We start from the raw sequence: 14,059 nt of genomic DNA on the forward strand, positions 1-14,059 counted from the left end.
TGACTAAAGCAATAGCACAGTTTTGCTAATTTTTTATATCTATAAGGGCTTCATTTTCTAACAGGGCAAACATATACAGTAGCCTACAGCAGGTATTTGGAAACCAAGTTTCTCTACTCTACATTGAGTTATTCATTTGAAAACAGTATTGGTATATAAGGCCTTATTTCTCAAAGAGCCCACGTGAAAAACGGCTCTGGTACAAAGCATGAGCGGGGCCCCTTTGGACATTTAAAAAGAAACATGTTCAACTATTGCTGCAGGACACTTTATTTATGAAGGACTGTACTGAAAGTAATGTAAAAGTTGGCATAACTATTTTATTAACTTACGTAGGTCGTTCAAATTTCATACGTTGGTAGAGTAACTCTTCCTCTATAGTAACTCTTCTTCTATTTCATTGCGGGTAAATAATGGATTCCAAGCAGAAGCAACTAGCTGTCATTGAGTTCTTGATGAAGGAGAGGAGTAGGCTGTCTAACATCCACAGAAGGCTACAGAATGTTTATGGAGATGACACCATTGACAAGAGCAATGTCTTCCTATTGGTGACTCTTGTCATCGGAGCCATCTCCATAAACATTCTGTAGCCTTCTGTGGATGTCGGGCAGCCTGCACCCCTCCTTGATCAAGAACTCAATAACAGCACATTGCGTCTGCTTGGAATCCATTATTTACCTGAAATGGAAAAGAAGAAGAGTTACTATAAAACAGGGCGATGTGGTACTACCAGGGGCGGACTGACCTTGTGGATGGCCTTCCCAGAAGAGTTGAACCTGTTATAGCTGCAAAGGGCAGGGGCAACTCAATATTGAACCCTACGGACTAAGACTGGGGGGCCATTAAAGGTCATGTGCGTGGAAAGGATGGCCGACCAATACTTTTGACAATGTAGTGTCCATAAATTGTAGTATTGCTATTAAATAACCCCCAAAGCTGCCATACAAACCTAGCAACCAGGGGCAGACTGACCATTTGGAAACTTGAGCACTGCCCGAGGGCCCGGGGTCAGTAGGGGGCCCTGTGAGATGCCCCTGGTACCTTTTTTCATAGTTTTTTTTAAGTTTGGGCAAGGACACGGGCCCCATGATCCCCTATTGCCTGGGGGCCCCATGAGTTGTCAGTCTGCCCCTGGGTACTACTATTATTAGAAGACAACACAGGGGGGTCTCCAAATGTTCTAAACCAAGGGCCATTTTATTGTTCTTCAGACTTTAGGGGGGGCCATATGATGGCCATCGGGAGTAGAAAATGTCACAGCATCAGTGGTAGCAAACGTTGCCCCATCTTTGGTATCAGTGAGAGGAATTGTGCCCCATCAATTATGTCATTGGGAGGAAATGTGTCCCTTAATTGGTGTCATTGGGCCCCATTGTTGATGTCATTGGGAGGAAGTGTGCCCCACTGTTGGTGTCATTGGCAGGAACTGTGACCCATCTTTGATATCATTGGGAGGAATTGTGCCACTTCCTTGGTGTCAGTGGATGTGTGCCCCAAGAGTCGGATAACCGCAAGCAAAGGGCCGCATCGGGCCCCAGTTTGGAGACCGCTGCTATAGAGGAAGTTTACTCTACCAACATGTGAAACTGAACAACCCATGTAAGTTAATAATAATGTTATGTCCACTTTTTCATTACTTTCGGTACATCCCTCACACATTATTTCCTTTGACATTTTTAAGCTACATGCACATGGGGGCATTCGCCTGAGCAACCGAACCAGATATCGTATGTACTCTCCAGCGCCTCAGGATATGCACAGCCAAAAGGGAAGCCAAGGGTACCAGGACAGCGACAACCAAAGGAAATGCTTTAGGGGTGCAGCCCTCCTCAGACGGGGAGATCAGCCACTGGATAAAGAGAAAACAGGTGGCGCACACAGGGGCCCCATAATCTCCTATTGCCCGGGGGTCCCATGAGTTGTCAGTCCGCCCTGGTAGTGCCGCTAGGGTTGCCACCTCATCCCTTTAAAACCGAACACATATTAATGACACGGGTTCTGGGGCTGATTAAGGCGGTAATTAAACTCACTTCGTGCCTTATCTGTGTAAAATTAGCCCCAGGGATTATCCCCAGGGATGTGTTCAGTTTTAAAGGGATGAGGTGGCCACCCTAGGTACCCTAGGTACCGCATAGCTGCACACAGCCGCTTTCACTCATTCATATCTAAGGGCGGCTGTGCATGGCTCTAGATCAGGGGTGGGCAAACTTTTTGACTTGAGGGCCACAATGGGTTCATATATTGGACCCGGGGGCCGGACTAGCTGCTGGCCGGCCCAGCCACTACCATGCCATCCATAGTAAGTATAGTAATATTCCCCCATAGTAATTAATCCCCAATATAGTAATTCATCCCCCATAGTAATTCATCCCCCATATAGTAATTCATCCCCCATATAGTAATTCATCCACCATATAGTAATTCATCTCCCATAGTAATTCATCCCCCATATAGTAATTCATCCCCCATAGTAATTCATCCCCCATATAGTAATTCATCCCCTATAGTAATTCATCCTCCATAGTAATTCATCCCCCATATAGTAATTCATCCCCCATAGTAATTAATCCCCCATATAGTAATTCATCCCCCCAATAGTAATTCATCCCCCCAATAGTAATTCATTCCCCCTATAGTAATTCAATCCCCCATAGTAATTAATCCCCCATAGTAATTCATCCCCCATATAGTAATTCATCCCCCATAGTAATTCATCCCCCATATAGTAATTCATCCCCCCAATAGTAATTCATCCCCCCAATAGTAATTCATCCCCCATAGTAATTCATCCCCCATAGTAATTCATCCCCCATATAGTAATTCATCCCCCCAATAGTAATTCATCCCCCCAATAGTAATTCAATCCCCCATAGTAATTAATCCCCCATAGTAATTCATCCCCCATATAGTAATTCATTCCCCCCCTATAGTAATTCATCCCCCATAGTAATTCATTCCCCCCTATAGTAATTCATTCCCCCCTATAGTAATTCATCCCCCCTATAGTAATTCATTCCCCCCTATAGTAATTCATTCCCCCCTATAGTAATTCATCCCCCATAGTAATTCATCCCCCCTATAGTAATTCATCCCCCCTATAGTAATTCATTCCCCATATTGTGTCAATTCACTTACCTTTGCTCCGCGCGTTCCTCTCGCCATGTTCCCGCGCCGTTCCGGGCTTCAGGGCAGACTGTGAGAGGAGAGGAGTTCGTCACGCTGCCCCGCCTACATCCTGACAGCCAATGTTTGCCACGCTCCGCGGGTCGGATTAAAAGGTCCGCCGTGCCGTATACGGCCCGCGGGCCGTAGTTTGCCCATTGCTGCTCTAGATAATCCGCAGTGTCTTTTCGCTGCACAGGAAAATGCTCCCATGTGCATGTAGCCTTACCCCCGGTTCACACCTATGCGGCCATGCGGGCCGCCTTTACGCGGGCACGAGAGCCCATTCATTTGAATGGACTCCCGTGCCCATGACACCCAGGGGAAGAAGTCCCTGCACTACTTTGGAAAACGCAGCCGAGATTCCCAGTACGGTTGCGTTTTCCAGTGCGGGCGGCGCGCCATTAGAACTAATGGCACCCGCCCGCGGGTCTGCAATTCTCTGTGCGGCTGGTGCGGCTGCACGGATTTTCGTACGGATGCACAGCGGCATCACCCGCACAGATGTGAACAGGGGGTCAAAGTTGAGCATCATGTAGGCTGGTAGCAGATTCGGTGATTCTACATCCAGGAACAGAAAGAGCTGCAGGGATGAATTTTTCTCCTATAGGATTCACAAGTGCAAGATATTGGCTATCCTCATCTCTTCCAATGGAGATAACCAAATAATTCTACTTAGAAAACAAAGTTAAAAAACCCGTAAAAAAAAAATGCATTTTATGATGTATTGGGTAGTACAGAAATTTCGAAAAAGAAAAAAAAAACAAATGGAAACAAAAATTAATTTAGTATAAATTTTATGTAAAAGTTAATGAATACATCCTAACATATTTCTACGAATGAATAAATTAGACATTGGGGGAGATTTACTAAAACTGGAGCACTCAGAATCTGGTGCAGCTCTGCACGGCAGCCAATCAGCTTCTACCTTCAGCTGGTTCAATTAAGCTTTGACAATACCATCACGCACGCGGGACATTTTGAACGTTAGCTGTGTAAAGTCACGTTAAAAATGGGAGTTTTTCAGCTTTTATTAGCGTTTAGCTGCGTTTTGACACGTTTAGCAGCATTTTCCCGCGATTGCGGTTTTTAGCATTTTTGGGCTTTTTTTTACCAAAATAAATTTTTTGGGTAGAAAAAAATCCAAAAAACGCCGGTTTGCAGCGTTTTACAGCATTAGAGCGTTTTTACAGCTAAAAAAACTCCTCTAGAAACCTGCTAGTCCCAGGTTTTTTTTCTAGTCACAAAATGTCCCAGCCAAAAAGCGTTGATTCCAGTCTGTGTGTGTACGGACACATAGGATAACATGCTGGGGGGTTTACTGGCTGTAGAAAAAAATGCCAAAAGCCAAAAACAGTCGCTGTAAAAACGTCCCGTGTGCATGAGGACTAAAGCCTGGAAGCTGATTGGTTACCATGCAGAGCTGCACCAGATTTTGCACCCTCCAGTTTTAGTAAATCAACCTCATTGTGTTAGATGGTTCGAAACATTCAGAGGAACATATTTAATTTTTTTATATATATCTTTCTGGGTACTCATACAAGAAGAACATTAAAACAAAATATTTTTATTCAAATTATTTCTCCTGGATCATTCTAATATATATTTAATGCTTACAAAAATATAGAAACAAAAAAAAAATCCCTGACTTTGGCAGGAAAAAAGGGAAAAAAATGTGAAAGAAATGAACATCCTCCCTCTTAGATTGTAAGCTCCAAAGATCAGGGCCCTCCTAACCCTCTTGTATTTATCTGTATTGTCTCCCGTTATATTGTAAAGCGCTGAGCAAACTGTTGGCGCCATATAAATCCTGTATAATAATATAATATATATAATATAATATATATAATAATATAACATATATAATATAATATAATAATAATAATAATATAAAATAATATATAATATAATAATATAATATATAAATCATGTGTAATAATAATAATAATAATAAAAAAATAATAATAATAATAATAATAATAAATCCTGTATAATAATAATAAAAAATAATAATAAATCCTGTATAATAATAAATAATAATAAATCCTGTATAATAATAACAACATCAGTGTGGCCCACTTGCACATTAATAATAATAATAATAATAATACATCCTGTATAATAAATCCTGTATAATAATAATAATAATAATAATAATAAATCCTGTATAATAATAGTAAGTGTGGCCCACTTGCACATTGTTTCAATGTCTTTCTCTCAATATGGATCAAGCGTTTGCGATCAGTGTAGTTCCTACAAGTAAACTGTTGGCGCTATATAAATCCTGTATAATAATATTAATAATAATAAATCCTGTATAATAATAAGAAGAATAAATCTTGTATAATAATAATAATAATAATAATAATAAATCCTGTATAATAATAATAATTATAATAATAATAAATCCTGTATAATAATAAGAATAGATCCTGTATAATAATAATAATAATATATAAATCCTGAATAATAATAATATATCCTGTATAATAATAATAAATCCTGTATAATAATAAATAAATCCTGAATAATAATAATAAAATATCCTGTATAATAATAATACATTCTGTATAATAATAATAATAATAATAATAAAAAATCCTGTATTAGATCCTGTATAATAATAATAATAATAATATATAAATCCTGAATAATAATAATATATCCTGTATAATAATAATAAATCCTGTATAATAATAATAAGAATAAATTCTGTATAATAATAATAAGAATAAATCCTGTATAATAATAATAATAATAATAATAATAATAAATCCTGTATAATAATAAATCCTGTATAATAATAAATAAATCCTGAATAATAATAATAATATATCCTGTATAATAATAATAAATTCTGTATAATAATAATAATAATAATAATAAATTCTGTATAATAATAAGAATAGATCCTGTATAATAATAATAATAATAATAATATATAAATCCTGAATAATAATAATAAATCCTGTATAATAATAATAAATCCTGTATAATAATAATAAGAATAAATTCTGTATAATAATAATAACAATAATAACATCAGTGTGGCCCGCTTGCACATTGTTTCAATGTCTTTCTCTTAATATGGATCAAGCGTTTGCGATCAGTGTAGTTCCTACAAGTAGACCCTAGGGGTCAGTGTTGCAATGGCGAATGATTTGAACAGGCAAAAGCAGTACATTAACCCTACACGCAGCAAAGAGGGTAACAAGAATGGCTTAGTCTAGGTTCGCACCTATGCATTTTCCACTGCGCTTCGCAGAAACGCACTACAGTCCATGATTTCCTATGGGACAGGTTCACATCTCCGCGTTTTCACCCGGTGCGCTTTTTGTAGAGGGTCAGGGACTTTTTTAAAGGCAAAATGTTGTGTTTTGGTTCAATAGACTTCAAGGGAGCCAATGCAGAAAAGTATGTAGTACGTTTTTGATGCATTTTGTGTTTTAATCTGCCTAGCAACAAGAAAAAAAAATAAGTAAAACGCATTAAAAATGCTTCAAAAACGCAAAACCCAGAAACGGATCAAACGCAAACTGCATAGATGCGAACCGAGCCTAATGGAGGGGGTAAACCTTATTTAATTTGCAGGATGTCCTCTCTAATTTAAAAGTACCAGACATGGAAAGTAGGTTAACGGTATCTGAATTAGGTATAGAAAACTTTGCGCACTTTAAAAAAAAAAAAAAAATCGTACTTTTTTTTTAACATATGGCAATATACAATGTATTGTGACTTCATATATGACTGGTTGCTTTGATTTAGTACATATCACTGCTGAATATTGTATGTTATTATACAAACCTATCAGTTTTAGCGACACATGAAACGCATGTTCAGTACATCCTCAAAAAGCCTTGTTTGATGTTGTATTTTCCTACAAATCCCAATATTTCCTTTTTTTATTTATTTTTTTTTAATTTGGGAATTTAAAATCATGTACATTAAAGGACTGTGTAAAAAGTATCTTGTTCTTTTATGTGCTTTTCAAATATACAAATATGCACTAGGAAAATATTCCAATTTTGCCTATGACCACAAGGGGGGCTGTAGACTAAAGAGTAGGAAAGCTCGCCGTTGACAAAGCGGCATTCCAGAATCACAACTTTATTGACACAGCTGCATTCCACAAACACAGCTGTACCTATACTTCCCCCTTAACGACAAGCAAAATTTGAACATTTCCTCCTGTGAACAGTGGATTCTTGGAGAGCAATACATGCATACGGGATGGAGCAACTCAAAACTGAACATATTTCCCCATTAGGCATGGAGTGGATCAAGATTCTGTCCCCAGGCAGATCTTCCGCGGGAGAATTCCCATATTTTGGCACAGCCATGACGGGATAAGAGTCCAACTTAAGGCCCAACTCTGGGAAACTAAAGTTCTCTCTTGGGGCTGCATCCGCACTGCAAGGGTTAATTGCTTGTTTAGGTCTAGGGGGTATAGAAAAGACATTTTTCTTACCTAAATTGATCCCCGGAGAGGTTTCCTCTCCATGTTCCAGCTGGCTTAGGTCTTGAGGTCATCAAGGCCAATGAAGGTCCTATAGCTCTGGATTGGACTTGATGACTCTGAGGGACAGCCTACTGCCGGGGCATGGGGGAACGCTGTCTGCCTGGGAGCGGAGGATCGGGTAAGTAAAAGTGGTTTACTCCATCCTGGAATGAATGTGCAGTTAGCACTTCAGAGGAGGACTTTCAAATTTCCCAGAGTTGGACTTTAAAGGTAAGCTACTGTTGTCACCAGCTCTTATAACCTCCAGAAGAACCAATAGAGGGTACACAGGCAGGTAAGTGTCTTCATAGCAATATATGAAGAACTCAGAGGCCTTTGCTACAAATCAGCTCTACTTTCAGTCAAACTCTCCTGCTGTGAAGGCTCTGCCTTGGATGGGGAGATCTCTCCACTTGGGTCCTACAGTGAAAGAACAGTTGTGGATTGAACCTTGCCTCATGCAATCCAATGTAAAGGAACCCATTTAGGATGGAGTTATCCTTGAATTTCAGGCTACAAATTATCTGTTGAAACAGTGCATTTTTATCTAGCTGTGGACTAGATAATCACCCAAGATGATAAAGGTAGGAGATAAACCAGCATGCAGTCAGAAATGGTGCTTGGCATTGTACTCTTGAAAGAGGGAATGCAGACTACTTTTACGACCATTTAAAGAGCACCTGTCAGCCAGGCACAGTGGACACAGCCGTTCTCTTTTGAAGGTGCAACCAGTCTACTCAGGAGCCAGTACACAGTGATGGAGGAGCGGGGTTTGCAGATGGGGGTAGCTGCAATAGGAGGTCACAACAGCACAGGTGGTCATGTAGTGACCACTAGAAGATGTCTGAAGGTGCACTGATGCCAAGCCGGGGCACGGTTCACCCCCTTTTGTCTGGTTCATTTTCGTGTACCATGCCCAGGACCACTTAGAAGAGGCGGTCCTGGGCCTTGCTTGCTTGTGGTCCGGTACAGTTCACTTCAGTGCGATTGCCTGAGGACCAAGCTCTCCATAGATAGGAGTACAGAAGCAGTGATCCCTGTGGGCTGGTTGACTTGCTTGCAATCACATTGGAAAAAATTAGCAATAAATGTCCAGTTAGCATCTAGTCTACTCACATTGTTGGCAATCAAGTCCTGATAAAGGGTGCAATCTTGGACCTCCAAAACATGTTGGCTACTTTTTGGATTGTCCCCCCTGATTTTTTTTGGAATTAAGTCAGGGCCTGGACTGAGCAAAGCTAAAAGGGAGGTCCAGCATGAATGGGGCGTGCAGACGAGGCGGAGTGTGTATTTGGGTGGGAGTATATGCAGGAAGTAAGGGGGGTGGTTACTCACCTGATTGGAGCACGCAACCTTGAGGGGTGGTCTTGCCAGGATTAGGAGGTGGAATGGGTCTTGTCGGAGGTCAGTCGGAGCTTGTGTCAATACGGGGGTGGTTTCTCCCGCCCTCCCTCCCTGGAGTTTTTCGTGTTTTGTTTTGCTGTGTTGGTTATGGTTTGTTCTTTGTGTTTGTCCTGTTGTTTGTTTTGTGTGGGTTCCATGAGTTTGTTTCCTGCCTGGAAAGGTATTTGTGTCCCGAGGTGTTTGTCTGTTTTGTGTTGTCATGGCAGCCGGCAGGGGTCGATGGGTCTTTGAAGGCGGTGCTGGAGTGACATTTTGGTGGATTATGGGTTGGGCCCATCGTAGGTATGGGTGTTCCTTCCCAATTAGAAGGTCACTTTGGTAATGTGGGAGTTCATTGGCCGTATCTGGGACTACGTAACTGTAGTATTGTCCCCGAGGCGGTGTAGTAGCAGCTGGGGGCCTTTTTATTGGGTGTCAGATACAGCTGAGTTATTGATGTGAGTAACGGTGCCTTCGAAGACCTTGGACCAGGTTGGGATCATTACTGTCAGTTACTATTTGAGTGTCCTGTAAGAAGTGTTATGTTAGAGTTATGATAATGGCTGCTATGGTCAGTTTTACACCAAAAGAGAGTCGCGTGTTTATTTAGGTGGGGAAGGTAGAAGGGTGGTGGTGGTTTTATGGATTAGGGGTAAGTATAAGGCTCGATATTCTGCATCAGGGGCGGACTGGCCATTTGGAAACTCGGGCACTGCCCGAGGGCCCAGGGTCAGTAGGGGGCCCAATGAGATGCCCCTGGTACCTTTTTTCATAGGCTTTTTTGAGTTTGGGCAAGGACACAGGGGCCCCATGATCCCCTATTGCCCAGGGGCCCCATGAGTTGTCAGTCCGCCCTGGTACAGAGATAGTGTTGAGCAGGTGCGGACTGACCATTTGTAAACTCGGGCACTGCCCGAGAGCCTGGGGTCAGTAGGGGGTCCCATGAGATGCCCCTGGTACCTTTTTCATAGGCTTTTTTGAGTTTGGGCAAGGACACAGGGACCCCATGATCCCCTATTCCCAGGGGCCCCATGAGTTGTCAGTCCGCCCCTGTTCTGCATGTCCATCAGTCATGTTGCATCTGGACCTTCTTAGCAGTGGTGTGGTGCTTCAATTTCCATTGATAGTATATCCAGGAGAGGTCTGATCACTGTGTACGGGTCCATTTTTAGCTGAGATACAAGACTGGTCATGCGTTTCACTAGATCCTTACAATCGACATTCTCCGGAATATGGCTGGTACCAACGTGGCAAGATGGCGGGTGCTTTTAAACTTTTCTATTTGCAGATCTTGCGAGAAAACCTAAAGTTTGTAAAAATAAATCAACAGCAGGCTGCATTATTAAGGTCAACAAGCAAAATGTTTAATGGTTGATTATCATTGCAAACTGAGAGGCAGATTTATAAAAGCTGGAGCAAAAACAAAAAAGAAAGAAGTCTCAGACAGCAACCGGAGAAGGCTTTCAGGAAAAAAAAAAAGTTGAAACCAGGTTGGTTGCTGTGAGGAACACCTCCAGCTTTATAAATGCCCCTTGGGGGGGGGTGTGCTGTAGGTCGGCAGAAAAGTAGCCTCCAAGTCTGGAGCCCAGTTCTTGCCGCCAGTTTTCTAAGCATGCCGGTGATGGTTCAGTAAGGGTCCATGGACGCAGTTCATGCAAGTTTTGGCATACCCATGTGCTACCGTCAGGGTTTCTGGATCAGAAAACGCAATAGAACGACTTCTATTGTTTCTGGTATCGTTGGATGGAAGTGTATATCTTGCAGACAAGTCTTGGCTACAGCCTCATGCAAGCAGGCACAAAGCAACGGGTTAGGAACGCAGAAAAAAAAAAGAGATTCTAACTTGCAGAGACTAAACTCACCCTTTTGAACAGTCTATGGTCCACCAGAGGGCTTTAGATAGCAAAACAATAGCAAACAGCTATTAGGCAGCTGAAAGAAAACTCACACATACAGTACGTCTTCCACAGTGCATCATTACATTGGCAACATTTCAAGGACACGTTGGAGGACATGCATCAATACCAAATTATGCAAGGCGTAGCTAAACAGCAGCAGTGAGACAGTTAATTGGGCAACACGGTGGCTAAGTGGTTAGCACTTCCAGCTTGTAGTACTGGGGTCGCTGGTTCAAATCCCAACCATGGCACCATCTACCTGGAGTTTGCATGTTCTCCCTGTACCTGTGTGGGTTTCCTATGGGTAATCGGCAGATACTTTAGCTAAACAGCAGAGGAATCCATCACTTCACACTAAAAAAATTTAATTTTCATCAGGGGAGCACCAACTAGGGCCCATGTGGGGCTGGGTGAACCCACCGAGAAAAAAAAAAAACAATCTATGCACCTGGCTCCAACCTTTTTCATCGACCACAATTAAATATATATATATATTGGGCAGCACAGTGGCTAAATCAGTGGTTCTCAACCTGTGGGTCACGACCCCTTTGGGGGATCGAACGACCCTTTCACAGGGGTCCCCTAAGACCATCAGAAAACACATATTTTCGATGTGTAAAGAGCAGCTACTGTGTAGAAAGCAGCTGCTGTGTTGAAAGCAGCTACTCTGTTAAAAGCAGCTACTGTGTTGAAAGCAGCAGTATTGGAGGTAAAACGACACTCATGAATTATAATTACTGGGTAAATAATTTTATGGTTGGGGGTCACCACAACATGAGGAACTGTATTAAAGGGTCACGGCATTAGGAAGGTTGAGAACCACTGGGCTAAATGGTTAGCACTTCCACCTGGCAGTACTAGGGTCGTCGGTTCAAATCCCAACCATGGCATCACCTGCCTGGAGTTTGCATGCTCTCCCTGTGCCTGTGTGGGTTTCCTATGGGGACTCCGGCTTCCTCCCACACTCCAAAGATATGCTGGTAGGTGAACTAGCTCCTGTCTAAATTGTCCCTAGTATGCATGAATGTGAGTTAGGGACCTTAGATTGTACGCTCCTCAGGGGCGGGGACTGATGTGAATGTACAATATATATGTAAAAGCACTGCAAAGTACCTGAAATAAATAATAATGGGACTGATTCGGACTCAGGGGCAGACTGACAACTCATGGGGCCCCCCGGGCAATAGGGGATCATGGGGCCCCTGTGTCCCAAACTCAAAAAAGCCTATGAAAAAGGTACCAGGGGCATCTCATGGGGCTCCCCACTGACCCTGGGCCCTCGGGAAGTGCCCAAGTCTCCAAATGGTCAGTCCGCCCCTGTTTGGACTTCAGCACCACAATGCATGCCCATTCCACCAACACATTGATGCCTATGGTACTGTTATACCCAGGGATTTTATTCAGGGGGAACGCGATTCTGGCACCTCCAGCACTGGATGTATGTAGTGGCAAGGGGTGGTGCGGTGTGCAGGAGGGTCCATTGATGCTGGCTGCTGGGAATCAATTGTTGCGGAGGGGGTCAAATGTTTCTGGGAGGGACCTACTGTTGACGGAAGGGACTATTAACCACCTGCCCTCCTGAGGATTTACCCCCCCCCATCCTCACCAGGCCATTTTTTGTCTTGTTACTGTAACTGACAATTGCGCGGTACAAGATGGCACTGCAACAGAATAATACCCGGGACCACGTCCTCATTGTGCGCTTGTTTAGAGCGAAAATCTGTAATAAATCTGTCTCAGTTGGCTGCCAAGCACTACACAAGCAGGGCTTGCAAACACAAAATCTGTGCCAGATACATTGCAAAATAAAAGGGCAGCCTTATCCACTTCTAATTCTGTCACCAATTTGCTTGATAAATATCCCCCATTGTCTTTGAAAGGTTCTATTTATATAAAGAAAGTAAAATCACATAGCAATTTTCCCAGTGACAGCGCATGTTCTCTGCAAATAGGGGCAAAAAAAATGAAACGTTATTAGGCTATTTCTTGTGCTGGTCGAATGTTTTCTATTGATTTAAAATGGAGAATACCACATTTGACCACTAAATGGCGCTAAGCAGGATAGGAAATGATACCTAGCGCCATCTACTGAGCAGAGGTGGTATTTTCTGGTTTTAAAATCAATGGAAAAAAATCCGACCAGCACGTTTTTTTTAATGAATAATGGTGATAATAGATGACCTCATCACAAACTGGCACACACATTATTTTCACCATACTGCATCATTGAGTTGAGTCCTGTAAAGCTTCATTAAAACTACAAAACACTCCTCATACCCCTTAAAATGACCAAGCTTCAGAAGTGGAAGTGCAAAAGAATGGATACAAATCAGGAACATTTTATGTTTAGCATCTCAAGTTATCAACAAACACAGGATGATCAAAAGAGAGACAACAGGTTCATATGTTAGCTGGACATTTTATAGCAGACCTGTCAAACCGCACAGCACTTTAAAATGAGCAAACAAGGAGGGAACCCATGAGCAGAGGTGACCTTTCTAGAAGGCTGCAAGTCACAAAAGTCAGTAAATCCAGAGATATATCATATATTGTTCAGCAGCTGAAGTTACTTGCCAATCCTGACTTCTGTTAACCACTTCCAGTCCGAACACTTTCACCCCCTTCCAGTCCGGACACTTTCACCCCCTTCCAGTCCGAACACTTTCACCCCCTTCCAGTCCGAACACTTTCACCCCCTTCCAGTCCGGACACTTTCACCCCCTTCCAGTCCGGACACTTTCACCCCCTTCCAGTCCGGACACTTTCACCCCCTTCCAGTTCGGACACTTTCCCCCCCTTCCAGTTCGGACACTTTCACCCCCTTCCAGTGCGGACACTTTCACCCCCTTCCAGTTCGGACACTTTCCCCCCCTTCCAGTTCGGACACTTTCACCCCCTTCCAGTTCGGACACTTTCCCCCCCTTCCAGTTCGGACACTTTCCCCCCCTTCCAGTTCGGACACTTTCCCCCCCTTCCAGTCCGGACACTTTCCCCCCCTTCCAGTCCAGACACTTTCCCCCCCTTCCAGTCTGACACTTTCCCCCCCTTCCAGTCTGACACTTTCCCCTCCTTCCAGTCCGGACACTTTCCCCCCCTTCCAGTCTGACACTTTCCCCTC

The 14,059-nt window shown here is 42.7% G+C and overlaps 1 protein-coding gene across 10 annotated transcripts in view; it reads right to left on the reverse strand.

The window, feature by feature from the left end:
- The window catches only part of CAMTA1 (calmodulin binding transcription activator 1), a 249,155-nt gene that overhangs the window by 38,334 nt on the left and 196,762 nt on the right, over positions 1-14,059 (reverse strand). For 8 of the 10 annotated variants that reach the window (XM_089663131.1, XM_089663126.1, XM_089663129.1 and 5 more), the window contains exon 13: positions 10,906-10,936. The exons of the other annotated variants lie outside the window; for them this stretch is intronic. In XM_089663131.1, the coding sequence (XP_089519257.1) occupies positions 10,906-10,936 (31 nt within the window). The remainder of the gene's footprint in view (positions 1-10,905; positions 10,937-14,059) is intronic. 10 annotated transcript variants of the gene reach the window in all.

Source organism: Staurois parvus, unplaced genomic scaffold (genome assembly GCF_062004578.1).
Source record: "Staurois parvus isolate SC_StPar_1 unplaced genomic scaffold, SC_StPar_1.0 ptg001631l, whole genome shotgun sequence".
Taxonomy (NCBI): domain Eukaryota; kingdom Metazoa; phylum Chordata; class Amphibia; order Anura; family Ranidae; genus Staurois; species Staurois parvus.